The sequence below is a fragment of the Sarcophilus harrisii genome, chromosome X, assembly GCF_902635505.1.
Source record: "Sarcophilus harrisii chromosome X, mSarHar1.11, whole genome shotgun sequence".
NCBI lineage: Eukaryota > Metazoa > Chordata > Mammalia > Dasyuromorphia > Dasyuridae > Sarcophilus > Sarcophilus harrisii.
In genome coordinates this window covers 78,776,263-78,798,785 of record NC_045432.1, presented here as the reverse complement: position 1 = coordinate 78,798,785, position 22,523 = coordinate 78,776,263, and the positions used below count along the sequence as shown (strand labels likewise).

Sequence of the window (22,523 nt, the reverse complement as noted above, 5' to 3'; positions counted from 1 at the left end):
GCTCACTTCTGCTGCATGGCTGCCCACTTCCATTGCTTTAAGGCCCATGTCTGCTGCTTTAAGGCTCACTTTTGCTACTTGGCTGCCCATGTCCATTGCTTTAAGACCCACTTCTGCTGCTTTAAGGTCACCTCTGCTGCTTTAAGGCTCACTTTTGCTGCTTTAATGATGACTTCTGCAGCTTTGCTGCCCACTTCCAGTGCTTTAAGGCCCACTTCCATTGCTTGAAGGTTCACCTCTGCTGCTTGGCTCCTCACTTCCGCTGCTTTAAGGTCCACTTCCGATGCTTTAAGGCCCACTTCCGATGCTTTAAGGCCCACTTCTCCTGCTTTAAGGCCCACTTCTGCTACTTTAAAGCCCACTACCGCTGCTTAACTACCCACTTCCATTGCTTAACTACCCACTTCCACAGCTTTAAGGCTCACTTCTGCTGCTTGGCTGCCCAATTCTGCTGTTTTAAGGCTCACTTCTGTTGCTTGTCTGCCCACTTCCGTTGCCTTAAGGGCTACTTCCATTGCTTTAAGGCCCACTTCTGCTGCTTTAAAGCTCACGTCTGCACCTTGGCTGCCCACTTCCACTGCTTTAAGCCCCACTTCTGTTGCTTGGCTGCCCACTTCCATTGCTTTAAGGCCTACTTTCACTGCTTGGCTGCCCACTTCTGCTGCTTTAAGGGCCACTTCCTCTCCTTCAAGGCCCACTTCTGTTGCTTTAAGGCTCACATCTGTTGCTTGCCTGCCCACTTCCACAGCTTTAAGGCTTGCTTCTGCAGCTTGGCTGCCCACTTCTGCTGTTTTAAGGCTCACTTCTGTTGCTTGTCTGCCCACTTCTGTTGCCTTAAGGGCCACTTCCGCTGCTTTAAAGCCCACTTCCGCTGCTTGGCTGCCCACTTCCACTGTTTGAAGGTTCACCTCTGCTGCTTGGCTACCCACTTCTGCTGCATTAAGGCTGACTTCCGGTGCTTTAAGGCCCACTTCTGCTGCTTTAAGGCCCACTTCTGCTGCTTTTAGGCTCACTTCTGCTGCTTTTAGGCTCACTTCTGCTGCTTGACTGCCCACTTCCAGTGTTTTAAGGCTCACTTGGGCAGCTTGGCTGCCCACTGGATTGCTTTAAGGCCCAGTTCTGCTGCTTTAAGGGTCACTTCCCCTGCTTTAAGGGCCACTTCAGCTGCTTTAAGGCTCACTTCTGCTGCTTGGCTGCCCACTACCACTGCTTTAAGGCCCACTTCTGCTGTTTTAAAGCTAACTTCTGCTGCTTTAAGGCCCACTTCCGCTGCTTTAAGGCCCACTTCTGCTGCTTTAAGGCTCACATCTGCTGCTTGCCTGCCCACTTCCATTGTTTTAAGGCTCACTTCTGCAGCTTGGTTTCCCACTTCTGTTGCTTTAAGGCCCACTTCCGCTGCTTTAAAGCTCACTTCTGCACCTTGGCTGCCCACTTCCACTGCTTTAAGCCCCACTTCTGTTGCTTGGCTGCCCACTTCCGTTGCTTTAAGGCCTACTTTCACTGCTTGGCTGCCCACTTCTGCTGCTTTAAGGGCCACTTCCGCTCCTTCAAGGCCCACTTCTGTTGCTTCAAGGCCCACTTCCACAGCTTTAAGGCTTGCTTCTGTAGCTTGGCTGCCCACTGTGGCTCATTTCTGCTGCTTGGCTGCCCACTGTGGCTCACTTCTGCTGCTTGGCTGCCCACTTCCGCTGTTTTAAGGCTCACTTCTGTTGCTTGTCTGCCCACCTCTGTTGCCTTAAGGGCTACTTCCTTTGCTTTAAGGCCCACTTCCGCTGCTTGGCTGCCCACTTCCACTGTTTGAAGGTTCACCTCTGCTGCTTGGCTACCCACTTCTGCTGCATTAAGGCTGACTTCCGGTACTTTAAGCCCCACTTCCGGTGCTTTAAGGCCCACTTCTGCTGCTTTAAGGCTCACTTCTGCTGCTTGGCTGCCCACTTCCGCTGTTTTAAGGCTCACTTCCGCTGCTTTAAGGCCCACTTCCGCTGCTTTAAGGCCCACTTCCTCTGTTTTAAGGCTCACTTTTGCTGCTTGGCTGCCCACTTTCATTGCTTTTTGGAGCACTGCCACTGTTTTAAGGCTCACTTCTGCTGCTTTAAGGCCCACTTCCTCTGCTTTAAGGCCCACTTCTGCTGCTTTAAGGCCCACTTCTGCTGCTTTAAGGCTCACTTCTGCTGCTTGGCTCCCAACTTCCATTGTTTTAAGGCTCATTTCTGCTGCTTCGCTGCCCACTTCCATTACTTTAAGACCCACTTCTGCTGCTTTAAGGCCCATGTCTGCTGCTTTAAGGCCTACTTTCACTGCTTGGCTACCCACTTTCATTGCTTTAAGGCCAACTTCTACTGCTTTAAGGCTCACTTTTGCAGCTTGGCTACCCAGTTCCACTGCTTTAATGCACACTTCTGCTGCTTTAAGGCCACCTCTGCTGCTTTAAAGCCCACTTCTGCTGCTTTAAGGCCCACTTCCGCTGCTTCAAGGCTCACTTCTGCTGCTTGGCTCCCAACATCCATTGTTTTTAAGGCTCACTTTTGCTGCATGGCTGCCCACTTCCATTGCTTTGAGGCCCACTTCCACTGCTTGAAGGCTCACTTCTGCTGCTTTAAGGCCCACTTCTGCTGCTTTAAGACTCACTTCTGCTACTTGGCTGCCCACCGCCATTGCTTTAAGGCACACTTTCGCTGCTTTGCTGCCCACTTTCGCTGTTTTACGGCCTACTTCCACTGCTTCAAGGCCCACTTCTGCTGTTTTAAGGCTAACTTCTGCAGCTTTGCTGCCCACTTCCATTGCTTCAAGGCCCACTTCTGCTGCTTTAAGGCTCACTTCCGCTGCTTTAAGGCTCACTTCCGCTTCTTTAAGGCTCACTTCCGCTGCTTTAAGGCTCACTTCCATTGCTTTAAGGCCCACTTCCGCTGTTTTAAGGCTAACTTCTGCAGCTTTGCTGCCCACTTCCATTGCTTCAAGGCCCACTTCTGCTGCTTTAAGGCTCACTTCCGCTGCTTTAAGGCTCACTTCCGCTGCTTTAAGGCTCACTTCCGCTGTTTTAAGGCTAACTTCTGCTGTTTTAAGGCTAACTTCTGCAGCTTCGCTGCCCACTTCCATTGCTTCAAGGCCCACTTCTGCTGCTTTAAGGCTCACTTCTGATGCTTGGCTGCCCACTTCTGCTGTTTTAAGGCTCACTTGGGCAGCTTGGCTGCCCACTGGATTGCTTTAAGGCCCAGTTCTACTGCTTTGAGGTCAACTTCTGCTGCTTCTGCTGCTTCTGTCCATCCTTGATCAATTGAAACAAAGTTAGATCTTCTCTTTGTTGAAGAAATCCACTTCTGTCAGAATACATCCTGTAATGGGCTGAGGTTTGAGTTGATGCACTGAGGTCCCAAGTACATGAGGCTAAATAGTAATTGGGCTATACTCTATTAATATACATGATTGGATAAAGAATGGTCCCTGCCCACTCTCCTTGCAAGTCCTGATGTGTTGTATAGGAAATGACGATTTTGGTGGGTGGAGGCAGAGAGAGAGACAGGAAGAGAAGCTGGGAGAGATTGGGCCTGGGTTCCATACTCCTAGCTGCTGGTCGTGTGGCTGCTGGTCTAGCTAGCTTCTTGACTCAGCTGCACACATTGCTATCGCCGATTCTCTTCCACCTCCGATCCTTCTTCACTGAGAATAAAGACGGACGATTTTCCCCTAACCTGAATTCCTGACTCCTGCTGATTTAAAAATACAGTCCTCACAACATCCTAATACAGTATCGTTGTTGAGGTATATAATGATCTCCTGGTTCTGCTCATTTCACTTAGCAACAGTTCATGTGAGTCTCTCCAGGCCTCTCTGTATTTGTCCTGCTGGTCATTTCTTACAGAACAATAATATTCCATAACATTCATATACCACAATTTACTCAACCATTCTCCAACTAATGGGCATCCATTCATTTTCCAGCTTCTGGCCACTACAAACAGGGCTGCCACAAACATTTTGGCACATACAGGTTAAGGCTAACTTCTGCAGCTTGGCTGCCCACTGCCATTGCTTTAAGGCCCACTTCTGCTGCTTTCAGGCCCACTTCCGCTGCTTTAAGGCTCACTTCTGAGGCTTGGCTGCCTACTTCTGCTGTTTTAAGGATCACTTGAGCAGCTTGGCTGCCCCCTGGTTTGCTTTAAGGCCCACTTCCGCTGCTTTAAGGAGCACTTCCGCTTCTTTAAGGTCCACATCTGCTGCTTGGCTACCTACCCACTTCCACTGCTTGGCTACCCACTTCTGCTGCTTTAAGGCCCACTTCCACTTTTTTAAGGCCCACTTCTGCTGCTTGGCTGCCCACTTTGCTGTTTTAAGGCCCACTTCAGCTGCTTTAAGGCCCACTTCCGCTGCTTTAAGGCTCACTTTTGATGCTTGGCTGCCCACTTCTACTGTTTTAAGGCTCACTTCTGATGCTTGGCTGCCCACTGCCATTGCTTTAAGGCCCACTTCCTCTGTTTTAAGGCTCACTTTTGCCGCTTGGCTGCCCACTTCCATTGCTTTAAGGCCCACTTCTGCTGCTTTAAGGCCCATGTCTGCTGCTTTAAGGCCCATGTCTGCTGCTTTAAGGCTCACTTCCGCTGCTTTAAGGCCTACTTCCACTGCTTGGCTACCCACTTTCATTGCTTTAAGGCCCACTTCTACTGCTTTAAGGCTCACTTTTGCAGCTTGGCTACCCAGTTCCACTGCTTTAATGCGCACTTCTGCTGCTTTAAGGCCACCTCTGCTGCTTCAAAGCCCACTTCCACTGCCTCAAGGCCCACTTCCGCTGCTTTAAGGCTCACTTCCGCTGCTTTAAGGCCGATGTCCTCTACTGTAAGGCCCACTTCCGCTGTTTTAAGGCTCACTTCTGCTGCTTGGCTGCCCACTTTCATTGCTTTAAGGCTCACTCCTGCAGCTTGGCTGCACACTTCTACTGCTTTAAGGCCCACTTCCGCTACTTCACTGCCCACTTCCGCTGTTTTACAGCCCACTTCTACTGCTTTAAGGCCCACTTCTGCTGCTTTAAGGCTCACTTCCACTGCTTTAAAGCCCATTTCCACTGCTTTAAGGCCCACTTCTGCTTTTTTAAGGGCCACTTCTGCTGCTTGCCTCCCCACTTTGCTGTTTTAAGGCCCATTTCTGTTGTTTGACTGCCCACTTCCGTTGCTTTAAGGCCTACTTCCATGGCCTTAAGCCCACTTCCACAGCTTTAAGGTGCACTTCTGTTTAACTACCCATTTCCACTGCTTTAAGGCTCACTTTTGCTGTTTAATGATCACTTCTGCAGCTTCGCTACCCACTTCCGCTGTTTTACGGCCCACTTCCGCTACCTTAAGGCTCATTTCTGCTGCTTTAAAGACCACTTCTGCTGCTTTAGAGCTCACTTCTGCAGCTTGGCTGCCCCCTTCCATTGTTTTAAGGCTCACTTCTGTTGCTTAGCTACCCACTTCCATTGCTTTAAAGCCCACTTCTGCTGCTTTAAGGCTCACATCTGCTGCTTGCCTGCCCCCTTGCATTGTTTTAAGGCTCACTTCTGTTGCTTAGCTACCCATTTCCGCTGCTTTAAGGGCCACTTCCGCTGCTTCAAGGCCCACTTCCGCTGCTTTAAGGGCCACTTCCGCTGCTTCAAGGCCCACTTCCGCTGCTTCAAGGCCCAATTCTGCTGTGTTAATGCCCACTTCTGTTGCTTTAATGATCATGTTTGCAGCTTGGCTGCCCATTTCCACTGCTTTAACACTTACTTCTGCTGCTTTCTTGCCCACTTCTGCTGTTTTAAGATCCACTTCTGCTGTTCTAAGTTCCCCCTTCCCCCTTTCATTACCCAGCCTTAGTTTCTCCAGCTACAAAACTGCCAGAACAGTGAGTATAGTACCTCCTCATGGCATTGTTCCAAGGCTCCAGCGAAGGCTTCTGTATAACGGGCTGGGCGCACCTTCCCTTAAGCACGGTCTCTGTCAGCCTCATTGCAGCCGTCTCCTTACGTGTCTGCATGTCCAGGTGGCCAGCATAGTGCCGAGCTCTGGAGATACAAGCAGCAAGTAAGATGGTTCCAATTCTCAAGGTGCTCTCAGAGAGAAACAGTGTCTCTCTCTAGGCTGTCTGGAATGTCTCCGCTTCACAAGGCAGAGAATGGGCAGTGGGCAGGGAGCGGGGGCGGGGGGAACCTGCCAAACGGTGCCTTACCACCTTCTCTCCTGGCATTTCCGGGGCCAAGGTCCTGGCTCTTTGTGATGCTGAGCCACTTGAAGGAATCAAGGACTTTGGGTGAGAGCTTTCTTAAGTGGCCCCTTTAGAGACAGTTTCTAATCAGGAGCTCTGCCCCAACAGGGGACAGCCTTCCCCAGGACGCAGGGGGCACCCCCTTATCTGTGTTCTTTGGGCAGAGGTTGTCTGACCACATTAGGGGAGGTAGAGAGGCAGGTCCAGAGGGGAGTAGGAACCCTTATCACTCAGAGGATGTAACTGGATGCCAGGCACGTGAGTCCAGTACTGGAACAAGCCAGGGATATGATTGGCATTCTGTGGCCTGGCTGCCTAGCTAACTTGAGGCAGCCATCTAACTTGGGCTTTGCTGAGGCCCCGGGCAGCCCTGGGAAGAGAGCAGGAGCTTCCCTAAAGGAAATAAGCATTGGATTCACCTTCATTTCTCTTGCTACTTACCAGTAGCCACAGTCTGAGCAGACCTGTGAGCTCATAGAAGGATAGAATCTTCCAGGGGAAGGGAACAGGCACCTCTGAGATCCCCTAATCCCAGCTTCCCCTGCTAGTTATCTGTCTATCTGCTGGAGTCCTGACAGTTCAAGTCAATACAGTTAAATTCAACAAGCATTTTAAGGTGTTGGTCTGGTGGCAGGTCCAGTTTTAGGCACTTAAAGCTATAATGAGACAAAAAGCAGCCTCTGCTTGTCCTTGGTACTAATACAGCCCTTTTTCCAGGCTTTACGGGACTTTGATAGTCTAGATTCTAGGTATCACCACCCGTATATAGCCAGGCTATATGTCCATCACCCTGCCATGGAAAGGCCGAGCCCTGCCTCCTCCTGGCTTGTCCACAGGGTGACGGTGACCTCAGAAGCCCAGTACTGTAGGGGTCACAACAGAGTGTGAAGAGATCTAGGGTCTAGGAGTCAAATGGGGGGACATTTAAATCCCACTTCTGTCCCTTACACCCTGTTTCGTCTTAGGAAAATCCTTTCTTCTGTTTGGGTCTGTTTTCTCCCCCCAAAAGAACTTTGCTGGGTCTCTAGCCCTAAATTTATCTCTTAGGCAATCTTGGAAGTATATGTCCTCTTATAAAAAGATTTTTCCCTGCAGCACTTAAGGAGAGCTACATTTCTAGCCCTAAGTCTACACTCTTAGACAATCCTGGACATATGTGGCCTCGAAGATTTTAACCTGGAGCGCTTAGGAAGAGCATGAAGACAACTACAAATAAAAATAGACAGTCTGATTCATAGGAGAGGGTTTTGAACACAAAGGATGAGCGTGTTCAACCACCAAGCGATGAGGCTTGGGGCAGAAGGGGGGGGGCTGCCTTTCCTTTTTAAGCTCTAAAAACATCAGCAGCCCCATCACAGGACAAATGGCTCCGCTCCCTTGGAGTTAGCTTGGGGCAGGGTGTCCTGAACTCTTACACTGGGAATATGGAGCACTCATATATGCCATACAGCTGTTTTGTCCTAGAGAACAACTGTCTCTTGAGAGCAGGGCTGTTGTCCCTTTTGGCTAGATCCCCTGGCACCCAATGGTTTGCTGTACTCCCTTAGTAAAGGCAGTCTGGTGAGGGATCGACCCTGTGATAAGTGGGAAACAGAGGAGAACAGGATCTACATCATGGTTTAACTTGGAGCCTGGGATTTGCTTTAACATGTGAACAATAATGATCCTTCAGTGTAATCCAAAGTATATCATGTGATGTTATTTCAAAGCATGATTCTGAGACAAGGGCCAGAGGTTTCCCCAACATCCAGCCCAATGGGACCAGAACACAAAAAGGGTGTGAAAAGCCCTTCTCCGGAGAATAATTTGGGCCAAGAAGAGCTGCCCGTGTAGAGCAATGGGAAGTCTTCCACAAAGAGAGAGCCAGATGTTGTACAGGGGGAAGGGAGAAAATGGAAACAGGCGGGCATCAGGGAAGCACTTCCTACTCCCAATGAGAAAATGTTTCGGTTTTTTATTTTGAATGGCAGGAGGCTGGGAATCATTGAGTTGATTTGCTATTGACTTGACTCTTAAGAACCATTGCCTTGGGAGCAGTGGGAGCCATATGGGAAAGGGGAAGGGAGAGGGAAGAATAACCGATCTGGAATGATTTTTCGGGAAATGAAAACGGATATATATCCATGTGAGACGAGATGTGCGTCGGGCAACTTGCTATGGGGCCTAGAAGGGGATCTAAATGCCTCCAAGAGGTTTCCTGGACTCCTTAGAATTTCACCGGCCTGGAAAGTTCTGGCAGGACTGTCCTTCCTAATGGACCCAACCTTGCTGTGATTTTGAACGACAATAATGACGATAAATAATAAATTCTTTCAATTACACCAAATAGTGATTAATGTCTTATCTCTGTACTGCTGTGAGCTCTGTGACCTCATCATGACTCACCTGAAAGCCAGCCATTCAGGGCAGCCAGAATATTAGGGCCAACTCCCTGGCTTTGTGGGGTCACCAGTCCCCATGGAAACAGATGATGCTGGTCACTTAAATTGCAGCTCCTTTGAGTGCCGGGATCTGGGAGTTGGAGAGCAAAGAAAAGCAACATCTCCCAGTCTGGGGTATCTGGCCAAATCATTCACATTCTAGTCTCAACTGTTACAACTGCTACTGAAAGGGAAAGTTAGTTGAGCTTGGCTAGAGTTTCCCTCGTTTTCTCTCGGGGGGGGGTTAGGGTTAGAACTGAATTATTCCCCAATTCAAACCAAGTCCCAGAATTTCATTTTTGGAGATTTCCCAATCCTACAAAAATTGGATCCAAAGTTCCTTTCCCATTTTTTACTTGACTTTTTTTTTTTTTAAATCAGTGGAAGGGAATTTGAAGGGGGTTGAGGGGAGAACTTTTTACGGCCGGGAGGAAGGGAATTCGAAGTGGAGGTGGGGAATTTTTTAATTCCACCAGGGGGAAGGGGAATTTGAAGGGGGTTAATTTTTTAATCTTGTAGGGAGGGAAGGGAATTCAAAAGTTGCAGGGGGATTCTTTTATTCCGTAAGGGGGAATTCAAAAGTTGGGGGATTTTTTATTGGTTTAAAGGGGAATAAAAGTTGGGGGGAATTTTTTATTCCCAGAGAAGGAATTAAAAGTTGAGGAGATTCTTTATTGGCCCCGGAAGGGAAAAAAGTTGGGGAATTTTTTATTGGTCAGCCTAGGAGGGAATTCAAAAAGTTAATTTTTTATTGGGTTGGAGGGAATTAAAAGTTGGGGGAATTTTTTATTGGGCCTAGGAGGGAATTCAAAAGTTGAGGGAATTTTTATTGGCCTAAGCCAGAAGGGAATTAAAGTTGGGGGGAATTTTTAGGCTCAGCCAGAGGGAATTTGGTTGGGGGAATTTTTTGGCCCAGCCAGAGGGAATTTGTTAAAATTTTTTGGCCGTTTGGGAGGGAATTAAAAGTTGAGGGGGATTCTTTTTATTGGCTCACCTAAAGGGCAAAGTTGGGGGAATTTTTTTTGGTTTCAGCCTAGGAGGGAATTCAAAAGTTAATTTTTTTATTGGGATTTGGAGGGGAACAAAAGTTGGGAGATTTTTTTTGGCTCAAGAAGGGAATTCGTTGGGGGGAATTTTTTTATTGTCAGCCAGGAGGGAATTTAAAAGTTGGGGGGAATTTTTATTGGTACCAGAGGGAATTAAAAGTTGGGGAGATTTTTTTGGCTTCAGCCTAGGGAGGGAATTCAAAGTTGGGGGGAATTTTTATTGGCTAGGAGGGAATTAAAGTTGGGGGAATTTTTTATTGGCTCAGCCAGGAGAATTAAAAAGGTGGGGGATTTTATTGGCTCAGCCCAGAAGGGAATTCAAAAGTTGGGGGGAATTTTATTGGCCGTTTGAGGGAATTCGTTGGGGGAATTTTTTATTTTGGGCCCAGGAGGAAATTAAAAGTTAAAGGATTTTTATTGGTGCCCAGGAGGGAATTCGTTGGGGGGATTTTTTTTCCCAGCCTAGGAGGGAACGTTGGGGGGAATTTTTTTATTTCCCAGAGGAAATTCAAAAGTTGGGGGAAGGATTTTTTATTTCGCCCAGGGAATTCAAAGTTGGGGGGAATTTTTATTGGTGCCCAGAGGGAATTCAAAAGTTAATTTTATTGGCCAGCCTGAAGGGAATTAAAAGTTGGGGGGGAATTTTTTATTGGCCCCAAGGGGGAATCAAAAGGAGGGAGATTTTTATTCCATGGGAGGGAATTCAAAAGTTGGGGAAGGATTTTATTTTTCATGGAGGGAATTCAAAGTTGGGGGGATTTTTTATTGGTCACCCAGAGGGAATTAAAAGTTGGGGGGAATTTTTTATTGGTTTGCCTTGGAGGAAATTGGGTTGGGGAATTTTTTATTGGCTACCCAGGAGGAAACCCGGGTTGGGGAAAGATTCTTTTATTGGCTCAGCCCAGGAGGGAATTCAAAAGTTGGGGGGGGAATTCTTTTATTGGCTCAGCCCAGGAGGGAATTCAAAAGTTGGGGGGGGAATTCTTTTATTGGCTCAGCCCAGGAGGGAATTCAAAAGTTGGGGGGGGAATTCTTTTATTGGCTCAGCCCAGGGAGGGAAAAGGGAATTCAGAAGTTTTTTGGGATCTCACAGGGAAGGAAAGGAAATTCAGAAGTGGAGGGGGAAATTTTATTGGCTCAGTCCTAGAAGGGAAAGGGAATTCAGAAGTGGGAGGGGGGATTTCTGTTATTGGTTCAGCCCAGGAAGGGAAAGGGAATTGAATTCTTAGGTATGGGAAAGGGAACCCTTTGAATATAGATTTGAGGTCTTTGAGGATATTTTGTGTCTCTTTACCTCCCTCCCCCCAGTAAAACACTCAATCTCATAAATTTGGTAACTACTGACTGTGATATGGACCTAAATGATCTGGTAGCTCAGAGAAAATTCCTATACAAAGTAACTTGGTGGGGGAGAAATAGAACTGCTGGTGTTCTTAGCCACCAAAGTTAATGGTTAATGGCTGAAAAGGCATCAAACTCTTTTTGAAGTTGGGATATAGCCTCCAGCTCTGAAATTGGGTATAATCTGCTGCTGGGGTTTTTAGCCACTGAAGTTAATGGTTACATGGATGAAACAGTATATCAATCACACTTTCGAGTTGGGAGAGGGCCCACATCCCGAAATTTGCTATCATCTCCTCCCCCAAAAGTGTTGGGAACTGATGGAGTTGACCTGACTACACTTATACTTTCCCCTTCACCAAAAGGGGTGGTGGAAAGCTCAATAGTAGAAGGGGGAAGTAAAGAAAACAAAAGAAAAAATAGTACAAAATCGTAGGCCTGATCAGAAAAATGGGCCCCTAAATTCCCTTGATTTGATTAAGAGCTATTTTCATATAAAAAGATGAGCCTGATCTATGTGCTGGGGGCCCCGCCCAGTTTTGAGCTCAGCACAAGCCCATTGGTGACTGAGGCTGATGACACCTCAGGGTGTGTCTGTGATGCAACAGAGGGTGATGACCAGCCCCTGGTAACAAGAGTGGTGAGGGGAGCCCTGGCTAGGTCAGTTGCACTCAGACCGCCGGACGGGAGGGACATCTAGCTGTAAGGTGCCCAAGAACTCGGCACTGCCCACTACCATCTAAGGGGCCCAGCTTCCTTTCTGGGTTACCAAGCTTCAATACAGACTATCAAGGTAATAGTTTTCTTTTATTACTCTATTTGTTAATCTTTTTTTAAATCTATTTTCTTTTTTTTTTTAATTTTGGGGGTTTTGTGGGGATATTTCTAGATCAGTTTATGTAAAGTGAATCTATAATGACTACTTTTAAATCTAAAGTAACTGAAGCTCTTCCTAGAGATGAGAGAAGGGGGAATTTTCCCCCTTTTCTAAAGTATAGTCAAATCCCTTGTGTTTGGGGGTGGTCTGTTTTCCCAAGTTATTTGAGACACACTAATATAATTTCAAATTGGGGAACAAAAACAAAAACAGAAATTCTTATATCCCAAGTATTTGGGAATGGGGGGGGTACTAATATTCCCAAACTGGTAATCAGAATCCCCCACCCCTACCTGCTTCTTAAAATAGTAAGATATAGGAAAAGGCTGAGGTTTTTGTTAATAATAATAAAAAATAAAATAAAAAGTCTGTTTAACCTGCTTAATTCTATATTTCAAGTACCGGTTAAGTACCTGACTCTGGGGTTAACCACACCCCCCCCAAATAATTTCAGAACACGTTCTCCCCTACTTTTCCATTTGTTTCATTTCAGATGTCTGATGATATTGACTGGTTACATAGCCGCAGAGGGGTCTGCAAGGTTGATCTCTACAGCCCAACAGGACAACAAGATCAGGATCGAAAAGTGGTGAGAAAATCTAAGCTCCCCCAAAATGGGGGACACACATAATCCTAGCATGTTCAGTGACAGTTTGGGAGCCTCAGGCTGTAACCCCCAAAACATACTGGCTCATTCTGGCAAAATCACCCACAAACAATTAGTCTCAGCTTTGAAACCACTTCCGAACCAGGGAATTTGTCACATAACATGGGGAGAAGGAAAAGGAAGGGTAGAAGGGGAAAGAAATTGACGAAATTTTAGGGAAATTTAAAAAATCTAGTAAAAAGGGGAGGGGGAGGGGGAGGAGAGGGGAAACAGAGTAGTTGCCTGGCAACCAAATTCCATGACCTCACACAAGCCATGATGTAACAGTATCCCCCCTCACCTAGGCAACTGTCAACTGGCCCGGCTCAACTGTAACTCTCACAGGGCCATGATGTCACAAAGGGAGCCATAGAGTTAAGAGTCCAGAGGATCTGGTTTTGAATCCCAGCCTCAGCTCTAGCACTAAGGGGTTGTGGAATCTTAGGGAAATATGGCAGCTTCTCTCTGCCTTTAGTTCCCTCATTTAATCACTTAGAATAAGGATAAGTTTACAAAAAAATTTCCTTTTAAGGATTTCATACTCAGAAATACAGATCCTTATTCACTCCTGCCTTGCCTTTCCAAAGTCAAGATTACATTTACCCCAACATCATTCTCACAATGTCAACAACAACCCAGCATGAGACACAGGACCACAATGATAGAAGGCCTTCCCAAGTGAAAGCCAGCTTCTCTGATGAACTTTCATTTTTCCATAGGGCAGCCTAAGAAACCCCCTCATATTAATTAAAGAAACCTTCATACTAATACTTAAAGAAACCTCATATTAATAAAGAAACCTCCTCATATTAATAGCTAAAGAAACTCCATTAATAACTAAAGAAAGTCTCCATTAATAGCTAAAGAAACTCCATTAATAACTAAAGAAAGTCTCCATTAATAACTAAAGAAACTCTCCATTAGTAACTAAAGAAACACTTATTTCTAATTACTTATTTCTAAAACTAATAACTAAAGAAACCTAATATTAATAACTAGCTTGCATTTCTATGTAGTTCCAGTTTATAAATACACAACCCCATCAGAGGACAGTTTACATATGAGCCTTAAAAAAGGTAGTTGGAAAAAAAAGTAGTTGAGGAAGATTTGGTTGAGGTTGAGGGTGGAACATATACAAATTACACTGAGTTTGTTCCTAAAGATCATCCCAAATCCTGCCACTTCTGACCCTTGTTCTTGGCAAAGGTAATGGTAGAACAAGGGGAGGAGAGATGATCTGGAGAAACACAATTCAGTGAAGAACTTCACAAAGGTCCCAGCACACGATGACAAACACACCCAAGGGAATGACAAGTCCAAAGGGGGGCCCATTCCCTTAGACTCCTACAATAAGCAAAATCAGGACCACTCTTTCCTCTTCCCCGAAAGGAAGGTAAGAGCTTTCTAGTAGAGGCAAAAGAAAAGGGAAGAAGAGAATGTGTGACCCATCTCCCCCTTGGGTTCTAAAGACAACTCGACATGGCTGACGCCCCTTTGGTGCCAGACATTAACATCCCTGTGGTGGCTAGACATTAACCCTGTCCTCCTGTTTCCTTCTGATTCTCTTAGATTTGCTTCGTCGATGTATCAACTCTCAATGTAGAGGACAAAGACAAGGTGAGTAATTTCGATTTGACAAGTCACCAGCTCACTAAGGGTCTAGAATGAGAAGATATTCTCTGAATGAGGAGATGGAAGCCCTAAGTCATTTGGTCTCTTCATTAAAGAGGCTTTTCTTCCTCACCCTTCTCCAGTTGGGATTTTTTAACACAGGGGCATGGCTTTTTGGGAAAGGGAGAGAGCAGTTTTAGTATCATTCTATCCCTACTCAGTCATGTGCCTTTTTTACCCTATGGATGGGCACTGGAAGGAAAACACAGAAACAATCAGGCTGTTCGTCTTCTGTGTCCCTCGTGTGTGTCTAGGAATGGGGGGGAGGGCTTTTGGATTAGAGAGCATTGTTGGCAATATCGCCCCCCCCCCTTGAAAAACTCCATCTCTTTATTGTCTATAACAGGAAGGAGGACCTAGTTCAGAGGGAGAACTGGACCTGGAGAGTTTGGAAGAGAAGGAGATAATTGTCATCAAGGACACAGAGAAATTGGATCAGTCCAAGGTAAGTGTCTTAAACACTGAATGGAGCCATCTTCCACTCCCACCCCTCCTCTCCAGGAGTAGCCAACCAATCATATTCAAGAGAAATGCCTACAATTTACATAACTGTCACTCTAGAACTTTGAATATGCAAATTACTTAGCGGCAGTAACTCATAACCACAACAGACTCTGCTGATGTCACAGTGGTAGTCATTGCAAAGCAGCCCTCAGTTCTTAGGTGCTGCCCAGAGGCCCCCTCAGAGCTTGAGTTCAAAGTTTATACAGACTGAGTTCACTTGGGATGTGTAGGGAGGGGGAGAAGTAGTCTCAAAAGTCTCACTTTGGAAAGAGTTCTTTCTATCCAAGATTCCCCCCTCCATATATCTAGGTTTTCCTGGTCACTTTTTCTAACTGAACCCGGCCATTGTAATTAAGGATGCCCCTTGAGTGACACATGCCCACGCTTCATACACAGGACACATTCTGAGAGCCCACAATGGTCCAGCAGCCCCGGCCTTGGGCCTTGCCTCTCGGGTTCTATCCAGAACTCAATAGAAAGCTTCCTCCCTGTTCCAACCTGTCCCTCAGCCATCTTTGGAGAGTGGCAGGAAGTAGCTTGTGGACCAAGGAAACAAAACCTTCTCCCCAACCCTGTGTTTCAATTTGACTTGGGTTGGGGGTGGGGGAAGGATATGGACTTCTTAGAGAGAAGCACGTAACACACGTGGGACAACACACACTCACCCAGTAGTTCAGGTTACACCAGCCCGGGTTTCCTTCCCATAATACACAGAATCATTGATACCATGGATTCCTTCCTCCATTGGGTGTACACCAGATAACTGGACTCCCCATCATGTGGAGGAGGTTACAAGCTATTTCTTTGTAAACAGTATTAAAAGTATAGAAGAACTATGGGGAAAAGTTGGATATCATACACATGTATGATCTAACTTTTCTCCATAATTCTTGAATACACATGACAATAACACACACACACACACACACCAGGATGTAGACTGGACCGAGTACTGGAACTTGAGGCAGAAGTTCCAGCTTTGGGGTCATACTTGGCTATTTTACTACCTGCAGGCCTGAGCTCAGTTCCTAATCTATTCATTTTTAACTTGACAGACCCCTAAAGGGATGAGGGTGGGGAACTCTTCAAGCTCCAAATATTAGGATTCTGGGATTCATGTTCACATCCACTGGCAGCTAATAAACCCCCACATACATGGCCCATAGCCACACATTATACATCAACATAGATACAAGTTGTCCTGCGTTCAGCTCACTGAGCACTGGCACATATCCTCACATAGGCCGTGACAGCCTCAATGACTCTTTTCACACCAACATATAACATCACACACCTCCAGCTTTGGTCATACCCCATCCCATTACTCTCCATCACGTGGCAGCATGTATCCACGGCCTACCTCAATCCAAATAGTGCCCGTTAGAACCCACCTTGGCTCCACAAAGATATATATAAAGTGTGCCACCTGACCTGACCCCACAGAGACGACAGGGAAAGCGGAGCCTCCCTTATTTGTGACTGAGAGGATGTGTTTCCCCCCCTCACACACTCCTTCCTTCCTTTCTTAGACCGAAGGATCCGTGTGCCTTTTCAAACAAGCACCTTCGGACCCCATCAGCGTCCTTAATTGGCTCCTCAACGATCTCCAAAAATACGCTCTCGGCTTCCAGCATGCTCTGAGCCCCTCGTCCTCGAGCTGTAAGCACAAAGTTGGGGACCTCGAAGGTGGGTACCGTAGTCACCCCAACAAAGACAACTGCTACAGCGTCTACGCTGATGAACTGAGCATGGACTACGTAGCAAACAACCCCCACAATTTGCGTCTGGAGATGGCCGCAGCCAAGAACACCAACAACAACCAGAGTCCTTCAAGTCCCCCGGCGAAATCACCCAGCACGCAGCGAGCAGTCATATCTCCCGACGGAGAGTGTTCCATGGACGACCTCTCCTTCTACGTCAACCGACTGTCGTCCCTTGTGATCCAGATGGCTCGCAAGGAGATCAAGGAAAAGCTCGAAGGAGGAAGCAAATGCTTGCACCACTCCATCTACGCCTCCGCTGGGGACAAAGGCAAGAACAGCCCCCGAAGCGCAGTCAGCAAGATTGCCTCCGAGATGGCCCACGACGCGGTAGAGGTGACTTCAGCTGAAATGAGAGGCCCCGGAGACCTTGATCATAAGGACCGAAAGACCTTCTTATACAGCGAATTATCCAATAAATCTAAGGGAGGGGACAAACAGATGTGCCAGAGAGACAGTAAAGAATTCGCCGACTCCATCAGCAAAGGCCTGATGGTCTACGCCAACCAGGTGGCCTCTGACATGATGGTATCTGTCATGAAGACCTTGAAAGTCCACAGCTCTGGTAAGCCCATCCCGGCCTGTGTTGTACTGAAGAGAGTCCTGCTGAAGCACACTAAAGAGATCGTGTCTGACTTAATTGATTCTTGCATGAAGAACTTACACAACATCACTGGTGTACTGATGACCGACTCTGACTTTGTCTCAGCTGTAAAGAGAAATCTGTTCAACCATGGCAAACAGAATGCCGCCGATATCATGGAAGCGATGCTCAAACGCTTAGTCAGTGCCCTTCTTGGGGAGAAAAAAGAAACAAAATCCCAGAGTCTGGCCTACGCCTCCTTGAAAGCCGGAACCCATGATGCCAAGAACAAGAACCAGAGCCTTGAGTTCTCTGCCATGAAAGCCGAAATGATGAAGGGAGGCGGGAAAGACAAAGGAAAAATGAAGCCCGACCAGTGTAAGTCCCTGACCAGTGCCGAAAAGGTCAGCGAGCACATCCTCAAAGAGAGCCTCACCATGTGGAACCAGAAGCAGGGTGGAGGTCAGACCAAGATGCACGGCAAAGTGGGCGCCTGCCGGGAAGACAAGAGGGAGAAGATCAGCCCTTCCACCGATTCCTTGGCCAAGGACCTGATCGTCTCCGCCCTGATGTTAATCCAATACCATCTGACCCAGCAGGCCAAGGGAAAGGACGCGCTGGAAGAACCAGAGCAGCCCGGATGCTACATGGCCCAGGGCACCCATTACGAGAAGTCCGGCGGCGGCCAGAGCGCCAAGGCGCTCTCCATGAAACATCTGGAATCTCGGGGCAGCGGCCAACACGCCGGTCCTCGACCACGTCGTGTACGCCGAAAAGAGCTGGACACCCAAAAATTAGACATGTCCAACATAGTGTTGATGCTTATCCAGAAGCTCCTGAGCGAGAGTCCGTCACCTTAGACGAGCAGTGCGAGTCGGGCGAGAGCAAACGGGCGGAATCCAAGTCCAAAGTCTCCACATCCACGTCAAAGCGGTCCGAGAGGTGCGAGGAGCACTTCAAGACATCAGGAGTTCGACTTCATCAGTGGGATGAAGCAAGTGAACCGACAGTTCGTGGACCAGCTGGTCGAATCCGTAATGAAGCTGTGCCTCATCATGGCCAAGTATAGCAACAACGGGGCGGGCCTCGCTGAGCTGGAGGAACAACAAGGCCTCAACCACTCGCCCAGCTTCCGGGCCAGCAATTCCAGGTGTGCTCAAGATGCTATGATGTCTCATTCTTATCACGATAACCCCGGGCCTGAAGTCATTGTCAACAACCAATCTTCTACTAGCAACCTGCAGAAGCAGCTCCAAGCGGTCCTCCAGTGGATTGCCGCGTCGCAGTTCAATGTCCCCATGCTCTATTTCATGGGAGATGAGGATGGTCAGCTCGAGAAGGTGAGTGGCTGAGGAAAGGGGGGGGAGGGGCCACAGGCAGCTCTTGGAGAATTTTAAGTGTGGGGGGGGCAGCTCCAGGCTCTTAGAGACTGCTAAGTGGGGGTCCCGGCTCACGGCTCTGAAGGGGAGGTGCGGCTCAAGGTTCTTAGTGTTCAGTGGGGGGCAGCTCACGGCTCTTAGAGAATTCCAAGGGGGAGGGGCAGCGGCTCCCAGCTCTTAGAGACTGCTAAGTGGTAGGGGGGCACTCGTGGCTCTTAAGTTCTTAAGCCTGTTTAAGTGGGGGGCGGCTCATGGCTCTGGAGAATTCTAAGTGGGGGGCGTCTCATGGTTCTTACAGACCTAAGTGGCGGGGAGGCTTATGGCTCTAAGTGGGGGGCTCGGCGCTCTGCCCTTAGAGAATGCTAAACCGGCCCTGCCAGGGTGGGCCCACAGGAGGGGGGAGAAGGCCCGGCTCTTAGAGCAAGGTGAGCATGAAAAATTCTAAGGCAGGCTTTGGGGGAATCGAGGCAGGGACAAAGAGGGGGCTCTCCGGAAGGGAGGGCTCCTGCTTTTAGAAATGTTAAGCCTCTCCAGGGAGGGGAAGCGCCTACTAAGCTTAGAGAAGGATGGGGGAGGCGGCTTTCTGCTCTTAGAGAACGTAAGGGAGGGATGGAGCCATGAACCATTTTTTTTAATCTGAGAATTCTAAATGGGGAGGGGTGGCTCGCGACTCTTAGGAGGGGGGCGTTGGCACTAGGCTCTTAGAGAATACTAAGCCAGCTCTAGGGAGGGAACCCAAGGGAGGGGCGGGGCTCGCATGGGGGGAGTGGCTCATGGCTGTTAGAGAATTCGAAGGGGGGACGGCCCATGGTTTCGAGAATTCTGGGGGGGGGGGCGGCTCACAGCTTTGGGAAAATTCTGGGGGGGGGCTGCACAGCTTTGGGAAAATTCTGAGGGGGCGGCTCACAGCTTTGGGAAAATTCTGGGGGGCGGCTCACAGCTTTGGGAAAATTCTGAGGGGGGCGGCCTCCAGCTTTGGGAAAATTCTGAGGGGGGGCGGCTCACAGCTTTGGGAGAATTCTAAGGGGGGCGGCTCACGGCTCTTAGACTGCTAAATGAGGGGCTGCTCGCATCTCTTATGAGACCTAAATTGGGGGAACATCTCTAGGCTCTTAGAGAATGTTAAGCCAGCCCTAAGGGGTGACCCCCAAAAAAGAGGGGGTAGGGGGGAGGGCTCATGGCTCTTAGAGAATGTAAGTTGGAGGGGGGGGCTGCTCATGGTTCTTGGAAAATTCTGTGGGGGCTGCGGCTCTTTAGATTCTAAGTGGGGGCAGCTTACGACTGAGAATTCTCATGGGGGCAGTCACAGCTCTTGGAGAATTCTAAGGGGGAGCGGTCCCTAGCTCTTAGGAGAATTCTAAAGGGGACATGGAGGGAGGGCCCGGGGCCAGAAGGCCCTCAGAAGCAGACACTCATTGGAAAGTTAGAAAGAGCTGGGTCCATCCAGCTTTCCATGTCTGCCCTTAGGAGGGGACTTCAGTGACGTGGTGATCCCAGCCCTTCTCGGGTGTGGTGTGCGGCCCAGTTTCAACCAAACCGTGTCCGTTGTTTCTGCAGCTTCCTGAAGTGTCAGCCAAGGCTGCTGAGAAAGGGTACAGCGTTGGAGATCTCTCCAAGAGGTCATGAAGTTTGCCAAAGAAAGACAACTCGATGAAGCAGTCGGGGAACATGGCTAGAAAGCAACCTGCTGGACTGGCTGCTCGCTAACCTGTGAGCCCACTCCATCGAATCCTCTCCGTTATACTCCCCACCACAGCGCGTTCTGTCCAGCTGGAGTGTACACACTCCATCCAATATGGTAGTAAACGCACGTTTTCGCGATGGTATTGAATGACACAACGAGTGATTGTACCACGAATGACATTGAATGGCCAACGAGCTGGGCACAAGACGAATAAAACACACGCCTCAGATAAAAAATAACCAAAAAAAAAAACAACTCTTGTGTCTTCTTTTAGCCTTGCCTTAGCCAAGTGGGGGGGAGTATTTAGGGGCGGGAGGCAAGTGTGCAGGAGAGTCAGCCGAACCTGCTATTGTAAGCCCACCCTCCATCCAATCTCCCCCCTCCCCACTACACTCTTCCACCAGAGTGTTTCTGTCCTACCCGGAATGCCCAGCATGATTGAAATGTTCGACATGTTGGGTTAACAACACGAATAAAAACAAGTCTCAAAAAACCCTCAAAAACTTTGTCTTGTGTCTTGTTTACTTCACTTGAGGGGAGGGGGGATCGGGTGGGCGGGTGGAGGAGAACCACGGATTTGATTTAGTTTGGGGGGCAGAGAATTGGGTGGGGGGGGTGAAGAGCCACAGATTTGACTTTGTGAGGAAGAGATGGGGGTGGAGAGCCACAGCTTTGACTTAGGGGTACAGATAATTGGGTGGTGTGTAGAGAAGAGCCATTTGACCTGGTCTGGGACAGATATGGGGGTGGAGGTGAGCCATAGATTTGACAAAACCCAGTGGGCAGTAGTACAGAAATGAGAACTTTAAATTGGCCCAGTGGGGGTGGACACAGATGGGGGGGGTGGATTAGAGCAACAGATTTGACTTTGCTCTGTGGAGGGAGAAAGATGGAGGGCACAGGAGAATCACTGCTTTAACTTGGTGGGAGGACAGACATGGGCAGCTTTGATATAGCCAGGGGTGGGCACAGAATTGACTGGGGGTACCATAAAACCACCAATTTGACATAGGAGGGTGTGAAAATCGCGTATTTTTAAATCAGCTGGAGTCAGGAATTCCGGTTAGGGGAAAATCGTCCGTCTTTATTCTCAGTGAAGAAGGATCTGAGGTGGAAGAGAATTGGCGATAGCAATGTGTGCAGCTGAGTCAAGAAGCTAGCTAGACCAGCAGCCACAGGACCAGCAGCTAGGAGCATAGAACCCAGGCCCAATCTCTCCCAGCTTCTCCTCCTGTCTCTTTCTGCCTCCACCCACCAAAATCGTCATTTCCTATACAACACATCAGGACTTGCAAGGAGAGTGGGCAGGGACCATTCTTTATCCAAGCATGTATATTAATAGAGTATAGCCCAATTACTATTTAGCCTCATGTACTTGGGACCTCAGTGCATCAACTCAAACCTCAACCCATTACAGGAGGGCAGAGAACTGCATGGGGATGGAGAACCTGTTGTGGAAAGGGCAGTGAGCCGAATTCTTTGGGGCCCTTCTGCCTCCTCTCTGATTGAGGGGCGGTCTGGCTTTGGAGGCCGTGGGGGAGGGACTTGTACAAATAGCTAAAGAACTGAGGGTCTCCCCAAGTCAGATTCAGGGTAAAATTCAAATAAAAATAAAAACTGAGCAGACCATTGTGCTACAGGGAGGGATAATGTCACATGATCACAGGACCTTCATGTAGCTTCTGAGCAGCAGTTTAAAAAAGCCCCCCAAATTTTTTTTTTAAAAAAGGGCCCCCTAAAAAAAAAAAAAAAATTTGGGTTCCTGGGAAAAACCCCGGGGGGGGGTTTGGAAAAAAATTTTTTCCCCCAAAGGAAAATTTTCCCCCAAAGGGGGGGGGAAAAAAAAAAGGGGGGTTTTTTTGGGGTTTTTTAAAAACCCCCCCCCAAAAAATTTTTTTTTAAAAAAATTTCCCCAAAAGGGCCCCTCCAAAAGGCCCAAAAAGGAAAAAAATTTTCCCCAAAAACCCAAAAAAACCGGGGGGGTTTTTTTTTAAAAGTGGGTTAAGGGGAAACCCCCCCCAAAAAATTCCCGGGGTTTTTCCCCCCAAATTTCCAAACCCCCTTTTTGGGTTAAAAACAGCCCAAATTTTTTTTTTTGGGGGCCCCCCAAAAATTAAAACCGGGGAAACCCCAAAAACCCCAGGAAAAAAAGGTTTTTTTTTTTCCCCCCAAATTCCCTTCCAGGCCCCTTTTTGGGGGGGGAAAAAAAAGGGGGGGCCCCAAACCCCCTTTTTCCCAAAGGGGTTCTTTTAAAAAAAAAAAAAACCCCCTTTTTTTTTAAAAAAAAAAAACCCCCCCCAAAAGCCAAAACCCAATTTTGGGGGGGGGGAAAAAAAAGGGGAAAAAAATTTTTAAAAAAAAAGGGGCCTTTTAAAAAAAATTTTTCCCCCAGGTTT

At 48.0% G+C, this 22,523-nt stretch overlaps 1 protein-coding gene across 1 annotated transcript; it reads left to right on the top strand.

Annotated features, from left to right (window-relative positions):
• Positions 1 to 11,535: 11,535 nt before the first annotated feature.
• AKAP4 (A-kinase anchoring protein 4) lies at positions 11,536 to 20,379 on the top strand. Its single transcript, XM_012553452.2, is given in 10 exon segments — positions 11,536 to 11,816; positions 12,394 to 12,489; positions 14,116 to 14,163; positions 14,564 to 14,662; positions 16,251 to 17,913; positions 17,916 to 18,018; positions 18,020 to 18,404; positions 20,001 to 20,049; positions 20,052 to 20,122; positions 20,125 to 20,379. Coding segments are annotated over 9 exon segments (2,547 nt in total). The 5' UTR covers positions 11,536 to 11,816; the 3' UTR covers positions 20,158 to 20,379.
• The last annotated feature ends 2,144 nt before the right edge of the window (positions 20,380 to 22,523 follow it).